The sequence below is a fragment of the Onychostoma macrolepis genome, chromosome 10, assembly GCF_012432095.1.
Source record: "Onychostoma macrolepis isolate SWU-2019 chromosome 10, ASM1243209v1, whole genome shotgun sequence".
Taxonomy (NCBI): domain Eukaryota; kingdom Metazoa; phylum Chordata; class Actinopteri; order Cypriniformes; family Cyprinidae; genus Onychostoma; species Onychostoma macrolepis.
Genome location: NC_081164.1, coordinates 24,650,493 through 24,676,808, shown reverse-complemented (window position 1 = coordinate 24,676,808; position 26,316 = coordinate 24,650,493). Strand labels below are relative to the sequence as shown.

Here is a 26,316-nt window from a genome sequence, read left to right as displayed (position 1 = left end):
TCCTGAAACTTCATGCTTGTAGGTAGGTTTTTTTTTTTTTTTTGTCTAGTGACATCCCTGGGTTTTTTTTTAATAAATGTCACACTCAGATAAACATCCTACATGAGGTCAATATGCTGTGAAGTCTAATTATTATGACAAAAACTGAACAGGTCATGGGGTCCGGGGCAGATAATGAGACCGAATGTCATTCTCCAAAAATCCGACCAAAAAAATAGTCTGAAATTTCTAAGGCCGCTGCTCAGTCTGTTTTCCAGCCCCCTGCTACTAACCGAGCCTCAGTGTCTTATCTTAGCTGTACTTTCACTCCGGCATTAATTATAGACTACTCATAGAAGTCATTTCAGGAGACAGTGCAAATTAAGGTCACGGATGCACATGTGTGATGTGTATTAAGCAGTGCAGAACAGAGCTGAATATTCTTTCTCCCAATCCATGAATAATGCAGGCGGTGTGAGGTAACCACAGAAACAAGGGAATCAGGACAAAAACAAAACAAATAAAAATAAGCTCTGACAGCAAACAGATAAAAAATAGCTCTTTGTTAATTACGTTCCTGTCACTTTGCTAAGTGTTCTGGCACAATATGCTGTAGAAATTTTTTTGTTTGTTTTGTTTTTTTTTTAGACTAACTGAGACAGAAATTTTTTTTCATATTAATGTGCATTGTGCATCTACATTAGTGAAATTAAAGCCATAAAATACACTACAGTAAGTGAGCGCACTATATTCACTATACATATATTTGAACCCAATTTTTATATGTATAGTTTTTATATATATTATTAATTATAAATATATATTTTTATATTTATAAAAAATTCAGATGTATATTTTTATATATTTTTAAAACAGTTTTCAAATTTTACCCTTTTTATGAATTTAATCATTTAACAAACTAATAAACGGGAACAAAAAGCTGTTATATTGATTATATTATATTATATTATTAGATATATAAAAGTATATATATACTGTGTGTGTGTGTGTGTGTGTATATATATATATATATATATTCAAACGTTTTACATTCATTTTAATTTATTTAATTTTAAAGTGTGTGTGCATATGTGAATAATAAAAAATAATAATGAACGTTAAAAGTAATGTTTATATTTTATTATAAAAATTATATAGCATTTTAATTAATATAATTAATTGTGTTGTGTGTATATATATAATATGATCGAAAATAAATATATAAATTAAAAAGTCAAAAAAATTTAATTTAAAATTTAATAAAAAAATTGTAAACATTTATTTCACTTTAAAGTGTGTGTGTGTGTATACACAGAATTTAATGATAGAAAATATAAAGTTTTATTTCATATACACACAATTTTTCATAATTGAAATATATTGAAATATCTCTAAAAATGACAAAGTTTCTTACTGTGTTGGCAGTGGATACCATCGAAGCCAAGTGGACACCTGCACAAATACCCGACAAAAGTGTCGCCGCGGTAGGTCTCACTGGGTTCACACACCCCTCCGTTGTGACAGGGGTTCGGGCGGCAGGGCCCTGAAGGACAGAAACACACAGTATCTGAAATCTGCAGGGTTCATTTGAAGTGCTATTTAAAATCCTACTAGAGTTTATAGCAGGTTGATGTGTAAGTGAACTTGATGCTCAGTGCGCTTGATGATGACATGCACTTTCCCCACACGGTCATTATTATTTCATGTTTTTGAGCTCACTCTGAACATCACACTAAATACTACATCAGCTACAAAAGACGACTCCAGAAAGTGTGAGTTTCTAATGAACGCTAAGCAGATGTTTAAATATGAATTAACTAGTCAATGGAAATCGAGGCTGACATCATTTATGTTCACGGCTCATAAGCCGAACACGAGCCATCTGTTTAATATGCCATTCATATCTGAAGTCTCAACGAGCAAAGCGCTCTCGAACCTTTTTTAAAATGAGGAAAACAGGCTACAAATAAACAAACTCACCAATTACAGATTGCTCTTCCCAGCCTGATGCTGTTGAAAAAGCAGAACGTACAATTTGTGAGATTCTGACATATTCTATCTGCACTATTAAAAATAAAAATGTCAATTAGATGGAATCTTCTACAGCTCCACTACAAACTTTTTATTATTTAGTTCTTTAAAAACATCATTTACTGCACTAATTTTTACAGGGGGAAAAAATTTAAAAATGCTGGAATAAAAACATGGTATTCACTCCAAAGATGACAACTACAATGAAAAATATAAAGTTTTATACAATATACAATACGCTAACAACACAGAGGAACGCTAGTATCACTTTCAGAATGATTTTTCCCCCCAGCTGATGAATGATAAAATCACTGACAGCCAATCAGAATCAACCTTTAAAGAGCTCGAGCATTTAAAGCACAACAGAGTGTTATTGTGTGTTATGATAATATCTTTATTGTTTTAGTTATCTTTAAATTTAACATTCTTGGTGTGAACGTGTGAAGTTAACTTATCATATATGTTTTATATGTTGCATTATACTGCACGTAATTATGAGGTAAAATACTCTAAAATATAGATTTTGCAAGTAAAAACTATGAATTACTATTTCATTTATGGTGAAAAACTCTAAAAAGACATTCAGTCACATTTGACACATTACATATGATTATATTTTATATAAATAATTGTGTTTTTTCTAATTTTTTGTTATATAATGCACATTAAGTGTTAAATGTTCTATATTTATAAGCCAAAACTCTAATCTGAAGAATTTACACTAAATTTAAATTAGAATTTATTCTAATTTACACTGTTAAAAAGTAAGGTTCTTTACTGGCATCTACAGTTCTATGAAGAATCTTTAACATCCCTGAAAACTTTCCAATCCACAAAAAGTTCTTTAGTAGAAATTTTTTTTTTTTTTGATTATTACAATATACACACTAAAAAAGCGGGTTTATGGCTTTTAAGAACCGTTCACAGAAAGGTTCTTTGAGGAAATAAAATAGTTATTTCTATTGCGTACAAAACCTACATTTGGAACCTTTATTTTTTAGAGTGTGTGAAATGCCAAACTTAATCTTCAAAAACCCATAACTCAAAATATGATTCTTGATAAATCTCGTCTACGTGTAAGAGTGTGGAGAGTTAAAACATCTAAATCATGTGAACTCATGAATGATATGTTGTCAGATAATGAAGAATACTCATAGCGATGCAACAGAAGAACCATTTTTGGTTCCCCAATGAACCTTTCCATGAACAGTTCCTAAAAAACAACTTTTTTCTTAGTGTGAAGAACATTTCAATATTCTAAGGAACATTTTGTCCAGAGGAAAGGTTCTGTGGATGTTATACGTAGGTTCTTCATGGAACCATGGATGCCAATAAACAACTTTTATTTTTAAGAGTGTAGGTAGGCAAACTCAAGCTCAACTCAGAGACACATACTGTACAGTATCACTCCATAAATTTTAAAATGCGTTTTTAAATTGCAAGAAATGAAATCTCATGGGCCTTTAGGGTTCTCAAATCCAAAAGGACAAAAACTCACAAGCAACATTTTCATCAGCTGGTGCACTGGGACAGTCAGCACTGTTCTCACACGGAACCGGTTCGCATACTTCACCTACAAAACATGAAGAGATATAAACAGGAAAGACAAGTCACCTCTACAGCTTGGAAAAAGTGTGTTGCGGAGTGATGCACGAGAGTTTGTGATGCTATATACATACAGCCACGCTGTCATTTCGGCCTGAATTATTCAGCCACAAGAATCTGGAGTAACTTTGAGTGTTTACACAGGTGTCCATGTCGGCCAAACTTTGGAATACACTTGCCGACTCTTAAAGATGCAGCGCAGATGTTTGGCGATGACAGAATGCCAGTGCTTCAGAAGTGTGTAAGGTTAAGTGAGGTGGAAGATTAGAGAAAATCTTTTGTGTTAGGAAAGAAACACGGCTGACGGAGCTGTCTTGTTTCACACTGATGCGATACAACCTGAGGGCATGAAACTCACTGTGGATTATAGTAGCACGCTACACACTGCCTTGTGCTTTCCAGTACAATGAATTTCACACTGCCATGATATTTGTTGTGTTACTTGCATTGATACAAAAACACTGGCACTGGAAACTTGTAGCAATTTGATTATGAATAACACAGTGAATCGGGAAGGAAATGAATGTAACATGGTAATTCAGTTTCCACTAAAAAAGTAGTTATTGCTGCTGGGATAAAACTGTGGTATACTGTAACTTCAAAAAAATTAATACAGTTACTATAGGTCATACCATAGTTGTGTCAATTACCATGATTTTTCTTTTAAGGACTCACTAAATTGATCATAAGTGACATTAAAGACATTTATAATGTTACAAAAGATGTTCTTTTGAACATTCTATTCATCAAAGTTCCTAAAAATGTACCAAATGTATCAGTTCCCACAAAATATTAAGCAGCACAACTCACATTTACAATAATAAGAAATGTTTCTTGAGCAGCATATTAAAATGATTTCTGCAGTGAAGATGCTGAAAATTCACAGGAATAAATGACATTTTCAAATATATTCAGTAATATATTTGAAAATAATAATATTTCACAAAATAGCTGTTTTTAATCATTTTTGATTAAAATGCATCCTTGGTAAGCATAAGAGACTTTCAAAAAAATCATACCGACACCAAACTTTTGAACAGCAATACTACTCAATGGTAAATACTATGGTAAATTAATTTGATAATCATATACAGTTTGAATGAGATCCCACAATGCATTACATATTTTACTGTAAACCTGTAATAAGATATTTTGCTTGGAACTATGATTTATAAGTACTGTTTTTGACTTATAAGCACAACAATGATTATAATCATTGTATTAAATTACTGGCATGCAAAAACAACAGTTTTGAAGCTAGAAACAGCTCTAATTAGTAATATTACAATATAACAACACTAACCCATGCAGGTGATTTCATGAAAACTCAGTGACAGTCCAAACTGAGTCATTCTATGTAAAGGTCAGCCAGAGATGCACAGTATGACATTTAACACAGTCACATTGGGCTCAGCTATTAAAAACACAAGGAGATGTTTCAGGCTTAGTGTTTAGATGACTATTTATTGTGCAGATGACCTCTGGATCACCTTAAAGTAACATCAAACAAATATCCCAGCACTGTAACATGCACAAGCAGGCGCTTTACTATTCATTGCCATCTTTAATGTGTCAAGCAGATGTGCTTGCATTAATGTCATATTTAATTGAGCGTCTGTTAGAGGGCGCTGATAAAATCATATGCCAGAAATAACCCGACATCTCATTATCGTCTCCCTCATGAATTATATCTGAGGACATTTGAATAAAACGCTGAAGTGATGCTGCATATGTCCGAGCTGTGAATAAACGCACCAAACGTTGTCTGGAAGTTCTGATGTGTGTTATAAACTTGGTTCTGTGCAAATGCGAGGTGTATGTTGAACACACAAGAGTTGTGTTCCGTGAACTCACCCGCGGATGTCGGATGTGGGATGGACGCGCCAATGCGGACGACCAGGAACAAAAATAAAGGCACCATCGCGGGGAAACTTGTGTATGTTCTCCTGCTGGTTCTCCTGTGCAGCCCCGATGCGTCCCGTGTTTCAGCTGTGATGCAGATCTAATGGCAGAGAGACTCGCAGATGCTGTGACTCCGAGCAGTGATGCTGATGCTGCTGCTGCTTCTTACTGCAGTGATGAAGATGATGATGGAGACTCGACACTGGCAGGATTCACAGCATCAGTGTAGACGCACCCACTGATCCATGCATCCTCAGAAAAACACAACTTTTCATAGAGTGCATTGAAATGTTGCTACTTGATGTAGCCTACTTTACAAAACCAACATTAAAAATATTAAAAATTATAAAATAATAGAAATGGGGGCCCTTATTTAATTTGACTTCCGATATTCCTGACTGACACGTGCAAATGTAAAATGTTTTAATGTCCCATAAACACATGATAATATTATTACTTCGCACAATTATTGTATTAGGCTACCTAAAAAAAAATTAAAAATCACGTTTTAAATCACGTAGATAATCGTGTTTTTCCACTGGCGTGCTCTTAATTATTACAAAAAGGTTTATTTATTAGGCTACACATATTATAGCTACTACTTCATATAGCCTAGCGTATTATTCATATATTTAACAATAATTATTTAAAAGTTGTGTGTGTCTGTCGCCCTCTGTAGGCCCAAAGGAGTAAGTAACAGCATTCGACAATAATATTCGTTCCTCCTCGAATTAATTTATCATTTTAACCCGATTAATGTGCGTGTTTCGAATAGATTGCTTCTAATACTGTGACTTGTTATGAAACCGAGAAAATATTTTCTAGAATATCATATTTTAATATAGTTTATACAGGCGGTTACCTCAGTAGGTTATTGTAAATCTGTGGTATTTCGCATAAATTGCCTCTTATACTAAGCAAAAGGAATATTCTGATTATACGTGTATAATTATACTCATCTTTAATGATTAAAAATGTATAACTTGTTATAAAACCGAGAAAATTGTTTCTGTATAACAATTTATATTGTTATTGTTTTACCTCAGTATTGTAGATGGGCGAGATCCTTTAAAAATACATTAATTACATTTAAATACAAATTAAATTTAAAAGAAACCCTCATATCTGTAATTTATTGTGATGACTTGGCTGTCGCAACAATAACTTAAGGTGACTTTTGTCAGAAACTTGTTACCATGGTAGTTTTTTGTGACGCGGCATAAAACGGGCGCGCGCCTCACGGCAGTCAGGAGCACGGCAGGCAGGCGGGCGGGCTCACGCGAGGTGGGAGTGTTTGAGGGGCGCAAGGGCTGCGCGAGACTTCACAACAACTCTCAACATGAAACTAGCCAAAGTGAGTGAGACAAAAGTAACGCAAAGCTTCCTTAACATCATCTTTAACATCTTTTCCCAACCTTTTAACACTCCTACCTCACTGTAAATAAGCCTAAGCGCTCAACTAACCTTAAACGCCGGACTTTTGTGGTGTCAAACTTGGCCAGAACCAAACTAAGCTAACGAGCTAACGCACATAGCCGTCATCTGTATGCAGATTTAACTTTATTCTGTTTTTGTTTAGTCTTATTCTAGCCGAAAATGCAGTTCCTCATAATAGATCTGATGTTTATTCCCATATAAAAAGATCGGGTTGTGATTAGAAAGGCAAAAATGCGCTAGCATCATGTGTAAACAATGATACTTCTATTACAATATTTGAGTTTTTCTGACTGTGTTCGTCCTTATTTTCAGATTAGGAGAAAAGCAAACAATGAAGACCTGAAGCTGTCTGTCGTGTGTTAGACCCAAACCACCACAGTGAATTAGAGAAAACTCTCCTAAAAGGGAATAAAGGTGTAGTTGTGGGTTTCAGGAGGGGAAACCCTCCTGAACATTGTCAGCTTTCATTGTCAACTTCCCAGGGTGACAATGATGGCAACCCATGGTGGCAGCGAGGAGCCTGATCCCTTTTCGGTGGTGACCCGGATGGCTGGGGCAGGGGGAGATGGGTCCACACATTTACCAGCCTGTCGTGGTCAGGGTATACAGATCTCGGACCTGGGCTCAGCTTTGGCCGTCCATACCACGGTTTTACCTCCTAAACAACCTCCTGGGGTCACATATTCTGTATTTGGAAAGGATCCGAGACCTGGAACAGTCATGTTTGCCTCAAAGGCAGGTGGTATTAGTGCTGGACATGTTATATTGGGGTCTGTTTCAGGAGTTGGGAGGGGGATGTCAGATCCTCCACATGAAGGTGCTGTCGGTCGGATAGCATCCGCATCGCTGAGTCCTGAGGTGTGCCTGGCAGCCCCTTCATTTCTTCCGCTGGGCATCGTTGAAGAAGGTGATGCTCTGGATGTACAGGAAATTGGGGAGGATGAGGAAGTTGTTTTAACCCTCACTGCGCCGCCTCCAAATCAGTGAGTCATGTAATATGACATTATGCATCCCATGAGTGTTTAAATAAAAACAATGGCTGAAATACTAGCCTCAGGCCATATAAGATGTAGATGAGTTCATCCGAACAGATTGATCATTACAGCACTTACTTACTAAAGGATCCTCTGCAGTGAATGGGTGCCGTCAGAATGAGAGTCCAAACAGCTGATAAAAACATTACAATAATCTACAAGTAATCCACACCATTTCAGTCCATCAGTTATCATCTCATGAATTAAAAAGCTGAGTCTTTGTAAGAAATATAACCATTATTACACTCTTTTAATTTTTAACTGTTGCTTCTTTCCAAAATATAAGTCTGTAATCCATAATAACGCTTCCTCCATTGGAAAAGTCCATCTCCTTTGGTCTTCTCACATCAAAATCCACCCACATATTTGTTTAGAACTATTGCTTGATCTGTGTGTATTTCTCTCCTGATTCAGATGACTTTTTCACTGGAGAAAGCAATATTATGGATAAACAGATCCATAGAATGATGGATTTGTTTCTCACAAACACACAGCTTTTCTCTTCACAAAATGTTAATTGATGGACTGGAGTGATGTGGATTATTGTGATGTTTTTATGAGCTGTTTGGACTCTTATTCTGACGGCACCCATTCACTCTATAGGATTTATTGGTGAGCAAGTGATGTAATGCTAAATTTCTCCAAATCTATTTTATTAATGAAACTCGACTACATCTTGGATGGCCTGAGTGTGAGTCAGTTTTTAGTACATTTTCATTTTTGGTTGAAGTATTGTTTTTACTTTGATCTGTGATAAAAAATAAAGATTTGTAATGGAGTTTGTAACTCGACAGGTGGTATCATGGGAAGCTGGACCGGATGATCGCAGAGGAGCGTTTGCTTCAGGCCAGGACAGCTGGCAGCTACCTTATCAGGGAGAGTGACCGCCGACCCGGCTCATTTGTGTTGTCTTTCTTTAGCATGACCAACACAGTCAGTCATTTCAGGTGTTTGTTTATCTGTTATCTTTCTCTCCAGCTTCAGAATCGAATCACGTCTTTAAATTGAACTAATCACTAATGATCATTGCACATCTTTATTTGCAATGTGCTTACAGTTTAATCTGAAAGGTTTTGTGTTTAGATAATGAGATGGTTTCTGTGACCTGAGTAATGAATGTTTGCAGGATCATCGCCATGTGTGGAGACTACTACATTGGAGGCCGTCGTTTCTCCTCTCTGTCGGATCTGATTGGTTATTACAGTTACGTGTCCTGTCTGCTGAAAGGAGAGAAGTTGATATCACCAGTCGCCCCTCCAGAGGTAGACATACTGTGTAAACATTTTGTAGTATTTATTAACAGAAAAATTGACAGTCATTTTCACAATATATTGAAATACATTTTTTTTTGTTTGTTTGTAAGCCTGTTGAAGACCGCAGGAGAGTGCGAGCAATTCTCCCATACACCAAAGTGCCGGAAACTGATGAGATCAGGTCATTTGATTTATATAAAGTTTGGGGTCAGAAAGTTTTTTTTTTTTTATGAAATTAATACTTTTATTCAGCAAGGACACTTCATATTGATCGAAAGTGACGGTATAGACATTTATAATGGAATAAAAGTTTTATGTTTCATAAAAGAAAAAAAACAATGTATCATGGTTTCCACAAAAATATTAAGCAGCACAACTGTTGTTTTTTCTATTGATAATAAGAAATGTTTCTTCAGTATATTAAAATGATTTCTGAAGGATCATGTTACACTGAAGACTGGAGTAATGATGCTGAAAATTCAGCTTTGTCATCATAGGAATAAATAGCATTTATAACAAGTATGTTCTGAAAGTTTACTTAATTAGACTTCTTGTGCTCACAGTTTCTTCAAAGGCGACACATTTATAGTTCATAATGAACTGGAGGACGGCTGGTTGTGGGTGACGAATGTCCGAACAGATGAACAGGGTCTTATAGTCCAAGACCTGGTGAAGGAAGTGGTGAGTAGAAACACTGTTTAGTACAAAAAAAATCAAATAAACACATGTCCATAACTGGATGAATATGTATATATACAGAATTATGACAGTGTGTCCTATATTGACACATTCACAGGGGCGTGAAGAAGACCCACATGAGGGGAAAGCGTGAGTTTGATTATTTTGTTTTGATCCCTGGTTGAGTGGTGTTAGTTTCCAGTAGTAATACAAACTATACACTGCATAAAGTTAATAGAAATATGTGACCCGGGACCAAAATCGCCTTTAAAGTTGTCCAAATTAAGTTCTTAGCAATGCATGTTACTAATCAAAAATGAAGTTTTGATATATTTACGGTAGAAAATTTACAAAGTATCTTCATGGAACATGATCTTTACTTAATGTCCTAATGATTTTTGGCATAAAAGAAACATCCATACAATGTATTTTTAGCTATTGCTACAAATATACCCCAGCAACTTAAGACCTTAATATGTGGTCCACGGTCACATATATGATTATATTCATGCCTTATCTCTTATGATCTGCTCAACATCATCTGTCTTCTTCAGCTGGTTTCATGGCAAGATCAACAAGCAAGAGGCTTACAACCTACTGATGACAGGTCAGTCCGAAAAATGTTAAAAAGCAATAAACCGCGAAGGGTTACACCTGCTTAACTCCTGTAATCGCTCTCCCCAGTTGGGCAGGTGGGCAGTTTTTTAGTGCGCCCGTCTGACAGCACACCTGGGGACTATTCGCTGTACTTCCGCACCACTGAGACCATCCAGCGCTTCAAAATCAGCCCCACACCCAGCAACCAGTTTATGATGGGAGGCCGATACTACAACAGGTACATGCGATTTGTGAGCATTTTATGGCGTTTGGAATGTATAAAATCGAGTTTTATGACTCATATTGCTTGTGTTTTCTTGGTTTTGTTTGTACAGTATTGATGACATCATTGAACACTACAGGAAGGAACAGATAGTTGAGGGCCACAACCTTAAAGATGCCTTATCTGTCCAAGTATGTGCAACCACCATTTTTCTAAAACTCTGATTCATTTTATTGATGTTATTGTGTGAATGATTTGAAATGTGTGATTTCATCAGCACCAGGAGCAGGTGCTTACTGACACCGTCGAAGGCAAAGAAATCTACAACACCATCCGTAGAAAGACCAAGGATGCTTTCTATAAAAACATTGTGAAGAAAGGATATGTCTTGTTCAATAAAGGTATTGCTAACATTTCAGTGTAGTTTTACATTGAATACATTATCAAAATCATTATACTAAGATATTTAGTCTTGTGTCTTTTATAGGAAAAGGAAAAAGATGGAAAAATCTATATTTCATCCTTGAGGGAAACGATTCCCAGCTGATCTACTTTGAGAGTGAGAAACGAGCAACCAAACCAAAGGGTTTAATCGACTTGAGTGTTTGTTCTGTGTACGAGGTCCATGACAGCATGTTTGGCAGGTTTGTTTCCCACTATATTATGCACTGATAATAGTTCAACTTTAGGTTTGAGTGAAATACATTTAGCTATTTTATTTAATTTTTTTTCTGCAGGCCAAACTGTTTCCAGATAGTTGTACAGCACTTTAGCGAGGAACAGTGTATCTTTTACTTTGCTGGAGAGACCCCGGAACAAGCTCAGGTACTGATGCCTTCATTAATACACTTTCATCAGAGTAACACTGGGTCCAAATGATAGATTTTCTGTCTTGAGTTTAACACATGAAATACTGCGTTTGTCCCAAAGTGGAATTTCATACAAACCCAAATCCAGCTCCACATACACTACTTTTCAAAAGTTTTTGGGTCAGTCAGATTTTTATTTTTATTATTATATGTGACCCTGTACCACAAAACCAGTCTTAAGTCGCTGGGGTATATTTGTAGCAATAGCCAAAAATACATTGTATGGGTCAAAATTATCCATTTTTCTTTTATGCCAAAAATCATTAGGATATTATGTAAAGATCATGTTTCATGAAGATATTTTGTAAATTTCCTACCATAGATATATCAAAACTTAATTTTTGATTAGTAATATGCATTGCTAAGAACTTCATTTGAACAACTTTAAAGGCGATTTTCTCAATATTTTGATTTTTTTGCACCCTCAGATTCCAGATTTTCAAATAGTTGTATCTCGGCCAAATATTGTCCAATCCTAACAAACCATACATCAATGGAAAGCTTATTTAGCTTTCAGCTTTCAGATGATGTATAAATCTCAATTTTGAAAAATGTACACTTAAGACTGGATTTTTATCAAATAATTGCAGCTTTGGGGAGCATAAAAGACTTCTTTCAAAAGTATTACAATATCTTACTGAAATCCAAACTTTTGAATGGACGACGTGTGTATATATTAAAATTAGATTTAAAAATCTGTTTGGCTGTAATAATGTCATCTTGCAGCAGTGAGGATAGAAAAATTGCTTTTGTTGAACACTGTAAATATAATTCTGTTCCATTTATTCTTGTTCATTCCTTACACCCTTCAATTGTGTAGGACTGGATGAAATGTCTGCAAACTTTTTGTAGTAACCTTAGGAAACCGAGCCAGCCCTGCTCAAACAAACGCCTGCGTCAGGTAAACTCTCAGTTGCTTCCTGTTGTTTAATGTCATATGAATTCCAGCTGTGTTACTCCTCATGTCTTACTCACATGTATCTTTACAGGTCAGTAGTTTATTTCTAAATGTTGAGGAGGCTCACCACCTTCCTAGTAAACATTTCACAAACGCCTACTGCAACATTTACCTGAACAGCATTCAGGTAGCAAAAACCCATCCGCGAGAGGGCCAAAACCCTGTGTGGACAGAGGAGTTCATTTTCGAGTAAGCCACTTCCTCAGATATTGATAGCAATTCTATAAAATCCAAAGTTTTTATTAATGTTTCTCGATACTCCTGCAGTGACCTATCCAGCGAAATCAACAGGTTTGAGATCAGCCTGAGCAACAAGACGAAAAAAAGCAAAGAGAACGATATTTGTACGTTCCTTCTTATTACTTTATGCTCAGACTCTCAAAACTTTCATATAAGGAATAACGCATGCTCTTCTCCCGCAGTGTTCATGTGCTGCCCTCTGTGTCGGCTACAAAGGGGTCAGATGATTGACGAGTGGTTTCCTCTGAGTTCCCACGTGCCTCTGAAGAACGTGGCGCCCAGCTCACTCCGCCTGAGAGTGCGCTACTCTGTGGAGAAGATCATGCCTGTGGAGGTGTACAATGAGTTAAAAGAGGTTGGCTACATACATGAGTTGATATATAAACAGGGTCAACATTTAACTAACATTCAGTGACTGGACAGTTGACTAGTAGTTGTCCTAGAATTTACAATATAAGAACATTAATCTGACCCCTGCTGATGAAAGTGCAATTATTTTTATTCAAATAAAAATAAAAAATGCTGATACAAGTAACTGAGGAATCAATGCAATGTTGCGACAAAAAAAATCGATATTTTATTTTATGATATTGATTATTCAATGCAAGTTGAAGGTTTTTTTGCCCATTTTATTGTCCGCCATATAAAAGAAAAAGAAAAAAAGCCACATTAATTAAGGTATCATTGATCATCCTGTCATGTCCTGAATGCACTATATAATTTCCCACAGAATTTCCCTAATAAATATTTCACATTATTATGAAAGCCTATTTCTGCCATGGAATAAAAAAGAAAAAGGTAATTGTGACTTTTTATCTCACAATTCTGACTTTTCTCTCGCAATTCTAACAAATAAAAACAGACTTGCAAGATACTGTTAACATCATGGCTAAATATCAGCTTGTATATGCAATAAATTACTGTTTTTATTTTATTTTTATTTTATTTTTTTGGTGTAAATAAAAAAATGTCACACTTGAAAAATGTAAACTCAGAATTCTGAGGAGATTTTATTTATGAAAATACAGCGTATGGCCAGTGAGAAATATTTTTGGCTGTTGAGACCATTTGATATTTTAGTTAATTGCTTATTTATATATTTTTAAAGTATTTTATGAAACATTTTTAGAATTAGATTTTTATATTTTCAGATTTCCTTTTGAATTTTAGTTATATTTTTTTAGTAATTCTGTTGTGCTTTTGTCATTTTTATTTTTTTATATTACTATTTAGTAGTGCTGGGCAACAATTAATCACGATTAATCGCATACAAAATAAAAGTTTTTGTGTACATAATATATGTATTTGTACTGTGTATAATTATTATGTATAAATGAATACAAACCCATGCATGTATATATTTAATAAAAATATGTTATGTTTATATATTTATATATAATATAAATTATATTAATATAAATATATACATGTAAATATTTTTGAAATATATACTTTATGTGTGTGTATTTTATATATACATAATAAATATACAGTACACACATAAACAAAAACCTTTATTTTGGATGTGATTAATCGTTTCCCAGCACTACTATTTAGGTTTGACTTTAGTTTAAGTTTTTGTTTATTTCCAGTTAGTGATTTTAGTGCTTAAACTTATTTCTGTTAGTTGTGAAGTAAAGTATTTCGTTTCATTTCAGCTGTAATTCAATTAACACAAAAGTTTTTAGTAGTTTTAAACAGTAATAACTCTGGTAGAGACAAATAATAATTAGTAATTGTTTTATGTTAGAACTGGCAACTCATTCCAGCATATTATATTTGATCTTTTCCAGCTGGTTCTGCTGAAAGAGTTGCATGTGATCAGTGCTTTGGCCCACGTGTGTGGACAGGACCGCACTCTCCTGGCCAGCGTCCTGCTCAGGATATTCAGACACGAGAACATGGAGGCCCAGCTGCTCAGAGAGCTCAATGACCGTGAGATCAGCGCTGAAGGTACTTCTTTTATTCCTCTTGTTATGCTGCATGACTGAATTCATCAGAATTATTCACAGAGTTGCTTGTTTTTCCAGATGAAGCGACGACTCTTTTTCGTGCCACCACTCTGGCCAGTACTCTGATGGAGCAGTACATGAAAGCCACGGCCACTCCATTCGTTCATCACGCTCTTAAAGACACCATCCTCAAGATCATGGAGTCTAGACAGTCCTGTGAGGTATTGCTTAGATTTTTTTTATGTTAGCCAAAATCACATAGAGATCATCATGCTTAAATATCCATATCCTCCTTTTGTAGCACTTTTTTTTTTTTTTCGCTGAGGTCCTCTGATAAGAGGTTTCTTGCACGAAAAACTATGGATTTAAAAAAAAAAAAAAAAAAGGAATTTTTATCTCACAATTCTGACATTTTTTCCCGAAACGTCTGTATTGTGGGATACAAATTCACAATTGTGGAAAAAAGTAAGAATTGTGATATAAAAGAACAGTCTCGATTACCTTTATTTTCGGCATTAAGTGAAAGGAGGTCAGAATTCTGAATTGCAAGAAAAAAATCTGAATTGTGAGATTAAAAAAAATAATAATTATTATTTATACTGTAAACCCAGAGGTTAAAAAGTCTGAACTGTGAGATTAAAAAAAGTACCTTTTACATTTTTTTTTATTCTATGGTGGAAACAGTCTTCCATAAAAAAACAATTTAATTATTATCATTGATTAGCATGTTATATTCCAATTATTTAATTACATTTAATTATTAATTAGATATTAACATCCTCTCTTTAACACTTCGAATTAACCAGAATATTTTATGTTTAAAAATCTAAATGACCTATTATGATTTATGACAGGCTAACATGTTTGCATGTCAAATTATGTTATCAAAAAGTTTAAAAAATGAATGAACCCTTTGAAGCGGACGCGTCTTAGTTCAGTCTTGTAGATCAATCATTTGCCTGCTAAACATATGTTGTTTCCACTGTAAATTAGCTCAATCCATCTAAACTGGAGAAGAATGAGGATGTGAACGTGAATCTCGCTCATCTCCTGAGTATTGTGTCTGAGCTGGTGGAGAAAATATTCATGGCTGCTGAAATCCTCCCTCCGTGAGTCACTGTGTATATATAAATATACTTCTGCCAATAAACTCTGTGATCACAGATATAATGTGAGAGTATGGAGGTTTATACATGTTGTTGCCTTTTTTGCAGGACTCTCAGGTTCATATACGGATGTTTACAGAAAGCTGTACAGCAGAAGTGGCCCAGAAACACAACCATGAGAACTAGAGTTGTAAGGTATGGAAATATGTTTTGTTGGAGGACACAATGTGATATAATGGATTTAATACAATTAAAATAATACATTATATTAATTAGTATAAATGTATCGACAGCTATACAATAAAATGTTTTACAAAAGTAATTTTTTTTCTTTTCCAGTGGATTTGTCTTCCTCAGATTGATCTGTCCTGCTATTGTCAACCCCAGAATTTTTAACATCATTGCAGGTGAGCTGTGATTGGGCAATTCAGTTTGTTCAGTTTTTATTAATATACATGCATCAGCAACATTTTGGCAGACTTTAAATATAGAAACGTATACATCTTTTTAATGTAAAAAAAAAAAAAAAAAAACTTGGTCTATTTCTGCAGATCCACCTTGCCCTATCGCATCCCGGACTCTCACTTTAGTGGCCAAAGCAGTCCAAAATCTGGCCAACCTGGTGGAATTTGGTGCAAAAGTAAAATAAACACTTTTAAATGGATTTGAATAGATTTTAAAGACTTCTCTGGTTGCTTTCTTTAAATATTTCATTTTGTCCCATCTCAGGAGCCGTACATGGAAGGAGTAAATCCATTCATCAAGAGCAACAAACACAGAATGATCAAATTTTTGGACGAACTTGGGGTTTGTCAACTTCTCTAAAACTCGTGTAGTAGTAATAATTACAACGAAAAAGCAAGTAACACATTGAATTAAACAAGGATTTTTTTTTTTTTGTAGTCTTTTGAATAATACCTTTTTTTTTTTTTTTTTTTATTTACAACTTCAAAAAATTATGTTTATAGTGTAACTCAGTCTTATAAGAAAGAAATTAGATGTCCTCCAGGGGGCGCAAATGCATCATTATCTTACAGTCTATGATCATTATCCACATTTTTCCACACAGCCATGAGTTAAAATGGAATTATAGTCAAATGTATTTGTTTATTTATTTATTTATTTTCCAGATAACCACAATGATTGTCATATTCACATGCCCTGTGCCATATTTGCATGCATTTGCTCTTTTCAGAATGTCCCAGAGCTGCCTGAACCCACAGAGCACTTTAACACTGACCTGGCCCGTGACCTCGCTGCCCTACACCAGCTCTGTGTCGCACACTTAGATGAGCTGAGGATACTCAGTAATGAGAGGGGCGCGCAGCAGGTACCATTATAACTTAATAAAATGTGTAACGATGATAGCCAGTTCTTGTGGTCTCACGTTGGGTGAAATTGTTCTGTTTCTCTCACAGCACATCTTGAAAAAACTCTTGGCAGTCTCTGAACTTCTGCAGCAGACTCAAACTCAGTATGCAGTGACCAACAGCAGCCGATAGACTGCAGGATTTCACTGTGCTACACACTTTAAAAGCTTTCATGTGTCTGGCATTATAAGCCACTTTTGATCATAGACGTCACATTAGACAGACAAGGCAGTGAGCGAATGTTTGTTTACCTGCACTCCCTTATTTACTGGATGTGTTTTCATAAAGAGAAAAACAAATATGAAGCAGAAGAAACGTTCCACAGTTGTCATGAAAAGGAGGGTGATGTTTTCCAGATTCATAACTACTGTTTGCGTTCTGCAGTGTCAAACACTATTACAGTTTTTCCTCTGAAAACAAACTAAAACCACATTTTACCTAAAAATCTGTAATGCTTGACAAGTGGAGAAGGAAAAAAGCATGTAAACTAACTGATGCTGCGAAAAACATGCCTTAAAAGACCAAATATGCTTTATGAATTTACACTCTGACTGGTTTGTTTTCTTTTTAAATGTTGTGCTTGAGCAGGCGATCATGAGAAAACATCTTCATATCTGATTTGATATATATATATATATATATATATGTCCGATATAGGAACTACCAAGAAATGCAGAAGAAGGTATTTTGTATCAAAACTATTTTCATATTTGGAATCATGAAATTGAAAATAATGCTTTTTGCTTTTGAATTTTTCCAAAATGATTTCCTGACAATATGCATAAAGATGTGAGTGAAATTACACTATCAGGTATGCATGCACTCATTTAATGTTCTTGTAAAAATACAGTGATTATGTTTTCTAATATATATGCAAATAAATCAAAGGAATTTTGTCATTTGATTTCTATGAATTTCTTAACATTTTTTGATTTTGGTGTCCTTTTAATATGTTGTATTTAAGGTGGTGATCTTGCAGGATCCAGGAATAAATCTGAATATTCAGATTAAAGTACATCTTTTATATATATATATATATATATATATATGTGTATATATGTGACCCTGGACCACAAAACCAGTCTTAAGTGTCAATTTTTTGAAATTGAGATTTATACATCATCTGATACAATTATTTGAAAATCTGGAATCTGAGGGCGCAAAAAAATCTAAATATTGAGAAAATCACCTTTAAAGTTGTTCAAATGAAGTTCTTAGCAATGCATATTACTAATCAAAAATGAAATTTTGATATATTTACAGTAGGAAATTTACAAAATATCTTCATGGAACATGATCTTTACTTAATATCCTAATGATTTTTGGCATAAAATAAAAATGGGTAATTTTGACCCATACAATGTATTTTTGGCTATTGCTACAAATATACCCCAGTGACTTAAGACTGCTTTTGTGCTCCAGGGTCACATATATATATATATATATATATATAACATACACAACATAAATGGTTAAAACAGACACACGACAAAATGAAATTAATGTGTTCTGAAATCACATCAAAACATAATACACGTCTGATATCCTGTGACTGAATATAATCATAGTCCAAAGCTTTAAAAAAAGAAATAAAAAAAAATGCTGACTTGGCAAAACTTGTGTAGTGTACTCCAGCCTTAAGATCGCAAAATTAATATATTTTTAGGTAATAACATAAATATAAAAAATTAAGTTCTCTTTAATGTATTTACAAAAAAAACCCAATAATAATAATAATGTTCACAATTGTACCTCTAGATGGCATCATTGTACTATATTCACCGATTCAATGACTGTCGAAAATGAGTCCTCTGTGCCTAACAAGGAATTCAAAACTGCTGTTAATTCTGCTTTTATAAAGCGTTCACAATAATACATAATTGCATCATTGAAATGTAATATACAAACATATTTAAAAAAACGCAAACTGTTCAATCCTTCCGCTAGAAGATATAGTCCCGGACATTATCGTTAATATAGGCTACTTTACGTTATACGAAAGGTTTTTTTTAACTGTAACTATCTGTTTTTTTTTTTTTAAAACATTGTTAGCTGTAGATAAACGCGTTTATTCACACACACCTCTATGACCTTATTTTTCATTTGGTACTCAGATATTTCTCCGCGCTCAAACCCGCAGGCCCCGCGTGAGCAGCCCGGCAGAGGACTCCGGTGGACTGATTTAATTGTCCTGTGACGACGCACAATAGAGATTACAAGCACCCACCGACAGCACAGTTGGTCAGCAGAAGGGACTCTATATGCTTAGTATCCCTGCCTCAGTTTTCTCTTTATTTCCTCTTTCAAAGGGCCCAAATAGAGCCCAGCAGGTTCGAGTAAAGAGACCTGAAAGAACGTCTTCCGACCAATATTTCAGCCAGGGAACAGACGATTAACATTTCTTCCAAGCAATGATTAAATCGATGTCAGCACAACTAAGATCAAATGAAAATGATACTGCCAATATGAATTCCAAAGGAGAAGAGGTTATCCATGGATCATTTCAAAATGGAAAATCTTACTAGCTGATAATGTAGATTATAAATGTAGATGCATGCATTTACACCATTTGTGTGTCTTCAGGCAGAGAATGAAAACTGCAGCGAAGAAAATTTGATCAATAACTATAATGATTGATGGAATGTGGAAATGCAACATGTCTATAAATATCTTTAGACTATGACCTTGTGCCCAGTGGACTTCATATGTCAGACCCCGTGACCTTAACCACTCTACTGGTTTTGTGAACCTAAAGGAGGACAAGGTCTATTTTCAATTATGGGTTTCGGCCCCTCTGACACAAACCATTTAACCCCTGACCTCCCTTAGGGCAGCCGGACTGCCTACCGCTGGGCCGAGCGTTACTGGCACCTTGTAATCCATACGCTCTGAATGACCAAAGTACCGCAAGCAGCTGCCCTCTCACTCCACGCACTAACAACCTGCCTAATCCATTGAAGTCAAAACCAACAGACCTGCCCTCCACTTCAGGGGACTAGTTATTGAACCCTTTCTGAGTTTACAACGTCCTGCTGGCTGTGCCTGCGCTTTTCACAAAGGAATACAGAACTGACTTAATTATGAACTGTTTGTTCTGTTACAGAAAACACATACAATTTTATTATAGTACATTGACACTTCAAATTGGTAAATACACAACTATTTTTAAGTAGCCTAACATTTGGTGTGGGCAATTTAACAGTGGTCAAAATGGATGGATTCTGGGTAAAGCAGTGCATTGTGGTTCATTTTGAGAGCACACTTCCCACAAGAGCTGGAATTAGCAGGATTTTAGGACTCTGGGAACATAATGGTGACAATGTCATCAGCCATTCAGTTGCTATTCAGTACATAATTATTGCTCACAGATGGTTTTAACAATATGTTAAAATTTGCATTTTAGAGAGACAGCCATGGGGGACACTCGTTTCTCACGGAGTCACTCATTTATTGCCTGTAATTCTTGCTGACATTAAACTATTTTTAATGCTATTTAGAAAATTATTAAATTTAAATTTTGTGACCTTAGTTTAGTTTTGCGATTAATTAATCATGCGTTCAATTCTGCATGAAAAATTTTATAAAAATAAAAAAAAGCTCATATTTCAAATTATTATTTTAAAAATAATATATATTTTTTTTAACAAATACTATTTAGCAAAGTAAATTATTTATTTATTTATTTTTTATATAGCCTTTTTTAAATTTTGTTAACTGGACTTTTTTTTTTTTTTTTTTGGAATGGGTTAAACTTTTAGATTATTACAGAATATACCTTTGACTAATATATAAAACTAGTCGCAAAATGTTTATTTTACCATTGTCATTGACACTGACGTGTGTCGTGGTCATGAACAAGGCCGGCTGGTCAGCAGGTCAAACCAATAGTTGACCAAATGGACTTCAATGACTCTCTGTGAGCTGTGGTCACTTCACATTTGTGGTCCACTGGTGCCCTGGACCTGTAAAATGAAGACACTCACCAGATCTCACTTGACCTGCTTCATTGTCTGTCCATATGGACATGCCAAAAGCATGTTGTCCTGGGGTCAGAGGGGAAGTGGACGACACATATTTATAGGCCCCTGTAGACTTATATGACATTAAATGATTGGTATTTGAAATCTAAAAGGGTGAAGTGAATTTACTTGGATTTGAACATTGAACATTTAAACGGTCATCACAAAAAAAAAAAAAAAAAAGTAATTCTAAAAATGCTCATAGTGTGTGTATGTGTGTGTATGTTTGTGTGTTAGCGACTGTGCACCAGACAGCAACAGAAACTGCCCCTGATGAATATAGTTGTAAAAGAAAGGCTTTGTCTCAAACCGGCCCTGTTGGGATGAAGCATTGTCGCTGGCTGACCTTTTGGGTCAGTGTGAACTCTCCCAGTACCAGGAAGCTGACGGACCACTTTTTCCCACGCGTTGTAAAGCTCTTTGTCCCATGCAGAGAGCTGCCATTAACGTTTGAACCTTCCCTTTTGGGCTGCTGCAGTCGGCCACTGGGTCGCAGGGCGTCTCCCCGGTACGTTAGATAAAAACCTACCAATAGCTCCCTTGGAAACGTGGATAATAAGGATCAGCTAAGCTAACTGTGACAGCGTGGGCCAATTTTCCGGCCTGCTGAGTCTGTAAGGGGTTTTTCTGGAACACACGACTGGAGCCGAGGAGTTTTCAATGGAGTGTTTGTGTGAGAGGGAATAACAAACGGAGTTCAGAGCGAGAGTTTGGGGAAACGAGGGATAGATAGATAGATAGATAGATAGATAGATAGATAGATAGATAGATAGATAGATAGATAGATAGATAGATAGAAAAGATGATTGATAGATAGATAGATAGATAGATAGATGAAAATTATAGACAGACAGATAGATAGATAGATAGATAGATAGATAGATAGATAGATAGATAGATAGATAGATAGATAGATGAAGATAGATAGATAGATAGATAGATAGAATGAGAGAAATAATGATAGATAGATAGATAGATAGATAGATAGATAGATAGATAGATAGATAGATAGATAGATAGATAGATAGATAGATAGATAGATAGATAGAAAATTATAGACAGACAGATAGATAGATAGATAGATAGATAGATAGATAGATAGATAGAATGAGAGAAAAATGATAGATAGATAGATAGATAGATAGATAGATAGATAGATAGATAGATAGATAGATAGATAGATAGATAGATAGATAGATAGATAGATAGATAGAATGAATGAGAGAAAAATGATAGACAGATAGATAGATAGATAGATAGATAGATAGATAGATAGATAGATAGATAGATAGATAGATAGATAGATAGATAGATAGATAGATAGATAGATAGATAGATGGAATGAGAGAAAATTATAGACATACAGACAGATAGATAGATAGAAAAATGATAGATAGATAGATAGATAGATAGATAGATAGATAGATAGATAGATGATAGATAGATAGATAGATAGATAGATAGAATGAGAGAAATAATGATAGATAGATAGATAGATAGATAGATAGATAGATAGATAGATGAATAGATAGATAGACAGACAGACAGACAGACAGACAGACAGACAGATAGATAGATAGATAGATAGATAGATAGATAGATAGATAGATAGATAGATAGATAGATAGATAGATAGATAGAAAATTATAGACAGACAGATAGATAGATAGATAGATAGATAGATAGATAGATAGATAGATAGATAGATAGAATGAGAGAAAAATGATAGATAGATAGATAGATAGATAGATAGATAGATAGATAGATAGATAGATAGATAGAATGAATGAGAGAAAAATGATAGATAGATAGATAGATAGATAGATAGATAGATGAAGATAGATAGATAGATAGATAGATAGATAGATAGATAGATAGATATATGGAATGAGAGAAAATTATAGACAGACAGACAGACAGATAGATAGATAGATAGATAGATAGATAGATAGATAGATAGATAGATAGATAGATAGATAGATAGATAGATAGATAGATAGATAGATAGATGGAATGAGAGAAAATTATAGACATACAGACAGATAGATAGATAGAAAAATGATAGATAGATAGATAGATAGATAGATAGATAGATAGATAGATAGATAGATAGATAGATAGATAGAATGAGAGAAATAATGATAGATAGATAGATAGATAGATAGATGAAGATAGATAGATAGACAGACAGACAGACAGACAGACAGACAGACAGACAGACAGACAGATAGATAGATAGATAGATAGATAGATAGATAGATAGATAGATAGAAAATTATAGACAGACAGATAGATAGATAGATAGATAGATAGATAGATAGATGAAGATAGATAGATAGATAGATAGATAGATAGATAGATAGATAGATAGAATGAGAGAAAAAATGATAGATAGATAGATAGATAGATAGATAGATAGATAGATAGATAGATAGATAGAATAGATAGATAGAATGAGAGAAAAAATGATAGATAGATAGATAGATAGATAGATAGATAGATAGATAGATAGATAGATAGAAGATAGATAGATAGATATATGGAATGAGAGAAAATTATAGACAGACAGACAGACAGACAGATAGATAGATAGATAGATAGATAGATAGATAGATAGATAGATAGATAGATAGATAGATAGATAGATAGATAGATAGATAGAATGAATGAGAGAAAAAATGATAGATAGATAGATATAGATAGATAGATAGATAGATAGATAGATAGATAGATAGATAGATAGATAGAAGATAGATAGATAGATAGATAGATAGATAGAATGAATGAGAGAAAAAATGATAGATAGATAGATAGATAGATAGATAGATAGATAGATCGATAGATAGATAGATAGATAGATAGATAGATAGATAGATAGATAGATAGATAGATAGATAGATAGATAGATCGATAGATAGATAGATAGATAGATAGATAGATAGATGAATGATAGATAGATAGATAGATAGAATGAATGAGAGAAAAAATGATAGATAGATAGATAGATAGATAGATAGATAGATAGATAGATAGATAGATAGATAGATAGAATGAATGAGAGAAAAAAATGATAGATAGATAGATAGATAGATAGATAGATAGATAGATAGATAGATAGATAGATAGATAGATAGATAGATTATAAATCTTATAGAAAATTATAGAAAAAATTATAGAAAGATAGACTGATTTATTGATATGGATAGGTTTGCTTCATGGATTTGTTTATGAATAATCTTACCTTTAGGTTGTCATCTATGAAAAATAATACTACAATGTTTCAGACATGAGAAGGAGTGGCGGCTGAGAGACGGAGCAAAGCGTTCACTCGCCGTCGCCTCTGTCAGCTTTTTCAAGGCTGCAGCAGAACATAATGGCGGAAGTCGAGGCGCTCAGACAGGAAGCACGCTGCCTTTTAATCAGCGACTGAGCGAGAGAAAGCCGGACGCTGCCATACAAACCCCCATAATGCTAATCACCCTCAGGCTCAGGGTGCTAATGGAGGACCTAGCTCGTTAGCCGAGCGCTAATTAGCGTGCGCGCCGGGGCGGGGGCCATGAATCACGGTGTGATGTGAATGTGTAATGTGCGAAGCCTCAGCCTTTTTAAAGCCTCTTTACATTTGGCTAATGCATTAGAGATCCGCGTATGGCGCTCTCTTGTACATACATTAGTACAGTTATACCACCGCGCGGGTTTTTTCCTGCCTCTTTGTCCTCCTCGCCGGCTGCATTCATTTCCAAAGACAGCCTTTATACCTCCAACCGTACCTTGTCTAGATCATGCCAGGAGTCACGCTGTGGGATACCAGACGGGGAAAGATAGTTTTGGCCCTCGTACCCTGGCAACTGTCGTCAGAGACAGCGGGTCGACGGCTACAGACTCTCCTTTCCCGGGCCGAGGCCGTGCTGGAGCCCAGACGTGCCTCTGATGAATGAGGCCTGGCTGAAATAAGCAGGCCCTTGATGTTTGAAATAAATCTGACAGGCTTTTCTAGCAAAGGCCCAGCCTGGTTTTCATCTGTCTCTGCCGTCAGCTCGTTTCGTTATATATCATGACAGTTGCACCATGTAGCAGCATGGCTGCTGACGTCATAATTTACAATCATGCATTGTGTTCGATGAAAAACACCCAGGCTGAAGTATTATAAATGCCGTCTCGAACACACTAAAAGCCTTTAGGTTTTGCACAGCTGGATGGATGTGAGGTCATTTTTTTTTTTTAATGCTAATGCAGTAAGATCAGCTAATCCTATGGATTTATGTTGGGGGGAAAAAAAAGTTTTTTCTTTTCTGCACATGAGTCATGTTACATTACCATTCAAAAGTTTGGGGTCAGTAATTTTTATTTTTTATTTTTTTGAAATAAAGAAATTAATACTGTTATTCAGCAAGGATGCAAATTGACCAAAACAATAACGACTTTAAAGACAGACGTTTTTTTTTAAACTTTATACTTATCAAAGACTCCAGAAAAAAATACAAAAATATTAAGCAGCACAAATTTCAACCTTAATGATACAATAAATGTTTCTTAAGCACTAAATCAGCATATTAGAATGATTTCTGAAGGATCATGTGACACTGAAGACTGGAGGCTTTGATCACAGAAATAAATTACATTTGAAAATATATATCAAATAGAAAACAGCTGATTAAATTATAAAAAATATTTTACAATTTTACAGTATTATTCATATAATAATATATTAATGATAAAAATAAATAATAAATAAAATTATGAATAAATATAAAAATAAATGCATCCTCAGTACACATAAGAGACTTCTAAAAGCATTTAAAAATCTTACAGACTCCAAACTTTTGAATGTGCACATGATTTCAATGAGTGGTTCTCAACTGGACAGCAGAAAAAAGATAAAAAATAAAAATGGGAAATTACAAACTAACTATACTATCAAACAGTATAATATTTATTCCTTTTAGAAGGGAGAAGAAAATGCTTTCTACATCTTTTGTTCTTGACACCTCACACCAAAGGCTTTGTGTTCATTTAAACTCTCCAACATTTTGCAGCAGTCACTTAACCAAAAACCATGAAGA

The 26,316-nt window shown here is 34.7% G+C and overlaps 2 protein-coding genes across 6 annotated transcripts in view; one reads left to right on the top strand and one right to left on the bottom strand.

The window, feature by feature from the left end:
• Window positions 1–6,693, bottom strand: part of edil3b (EGF-like repeats and discoidin I-like domains 3b) — a 31,693-nt gene extending 25,000 nt beyond the window's left edge. The window contains exons 1-5 of one of the 5 annotated variants that reach the window (XM_058789651.1): window positions 6,559–6,693; window positions 5,470–5,685; window positions 3,509–3,583; window positions 1,960–1,989; window positions 1,394–1,522 (exon numbers count right to left, since the gene is read on the bottom strand). In XM_058789651.1, the coding sequence (XP_058645634.1) occupies window positions 1,394–1,522; window positions 1,960–1,989; window positions 3,509–3,583; window positions 5,470–5,536 (301 nt within the window). In that variant the 5' untranslated portion in view covers window positions 5,537–5,685; window positions 6,559–6,693. Of the gene's footprint in view, window positions 1–1,393; window positions 1,523–1,959; window positions 1,990–3,508; window positions 3,584–5,469; window positions 6,389–6,558 lie in introns of those variants that run through there. The other 4 variants (XM_058789650.1, XM_058789649.1, XM_058789652.1 and 1 more) reach the window with 4 other exon arrangements.
• A 33-nt stretch (window positions 6,694–6,726) lies between these two features.
• Window positions 6,727–18,133, top strand: rasa1b (RAS p21 protein activator (GTPase activating protein) 1b). Its single transcript, XM_058789648.1, has 26 exons — window positions 6,727–6,871; window positions 7,267–7,937; window positions 8,783–8,935; window positions 9,115–9,250; window positions 9,352–9,422; window positions 9,805–9,922; window positions 10,038–10,069; window positions 10,474–10,526; window positions 10,604–10,754; window positions 10,852–10,930; window positions 11,017–11,140; window positions 11,227–11,383; window positions 11,477–11,564; window positions 12,429–12,509; window positions 12,598–12,755; window positions 12,834–12,910; window positions 12,989–13,161; window positions 14,600–14,759; window positions 14,837–14,979; window positions 15,752–15,867; window positions 15,973–16,059; window positions 16,204–16,271; window positions 16,416–16,504; window positions 16,594–16,671; window positions 17,060–17,194; window positions 17,283–18,133. Exons 2-26 carry the CDS (start codon window positions 7,444–7,446, stop codon window positions 17,364–17,366), a joined length of 3,105 nt encoding a protein of 1,034 aa, XP_058645631.1. The 5' UTR covers window positions 6,727–6,871; window positions 7,267–7,443; the 3' UTR covers window positions 17,367–18,133.
• The last annotated feature ends 8,183 nt before the right edge of the window (window positions 18,134–26,316 follow it).

Excerpts from the sequence above, each read along its gene's own strand:
- rasa1b (XM_058789648.1), top strand. The coding sequence starts at position 7,444 with ATGATGGCAACCCATGGTGGCAGCGAGGAGCCTGATCCCTTTTCGGTG. Across the intron at positions 9,923-10,037 it reads AAGACCTGGTGAAGGAAGTG|GGGCGTGAAGAAGACCCACA; the intron begins GTGAGTAGAAAC and ends ACACATTCACAG. Across the intron at positions 10,931-11,016 it reads AAGATGCCTTATCTGTCCAA|CACCAGGAGCAGGTGCTTAC; the intron begins GTATGTGCAACC and ends TGATTTCATCAG.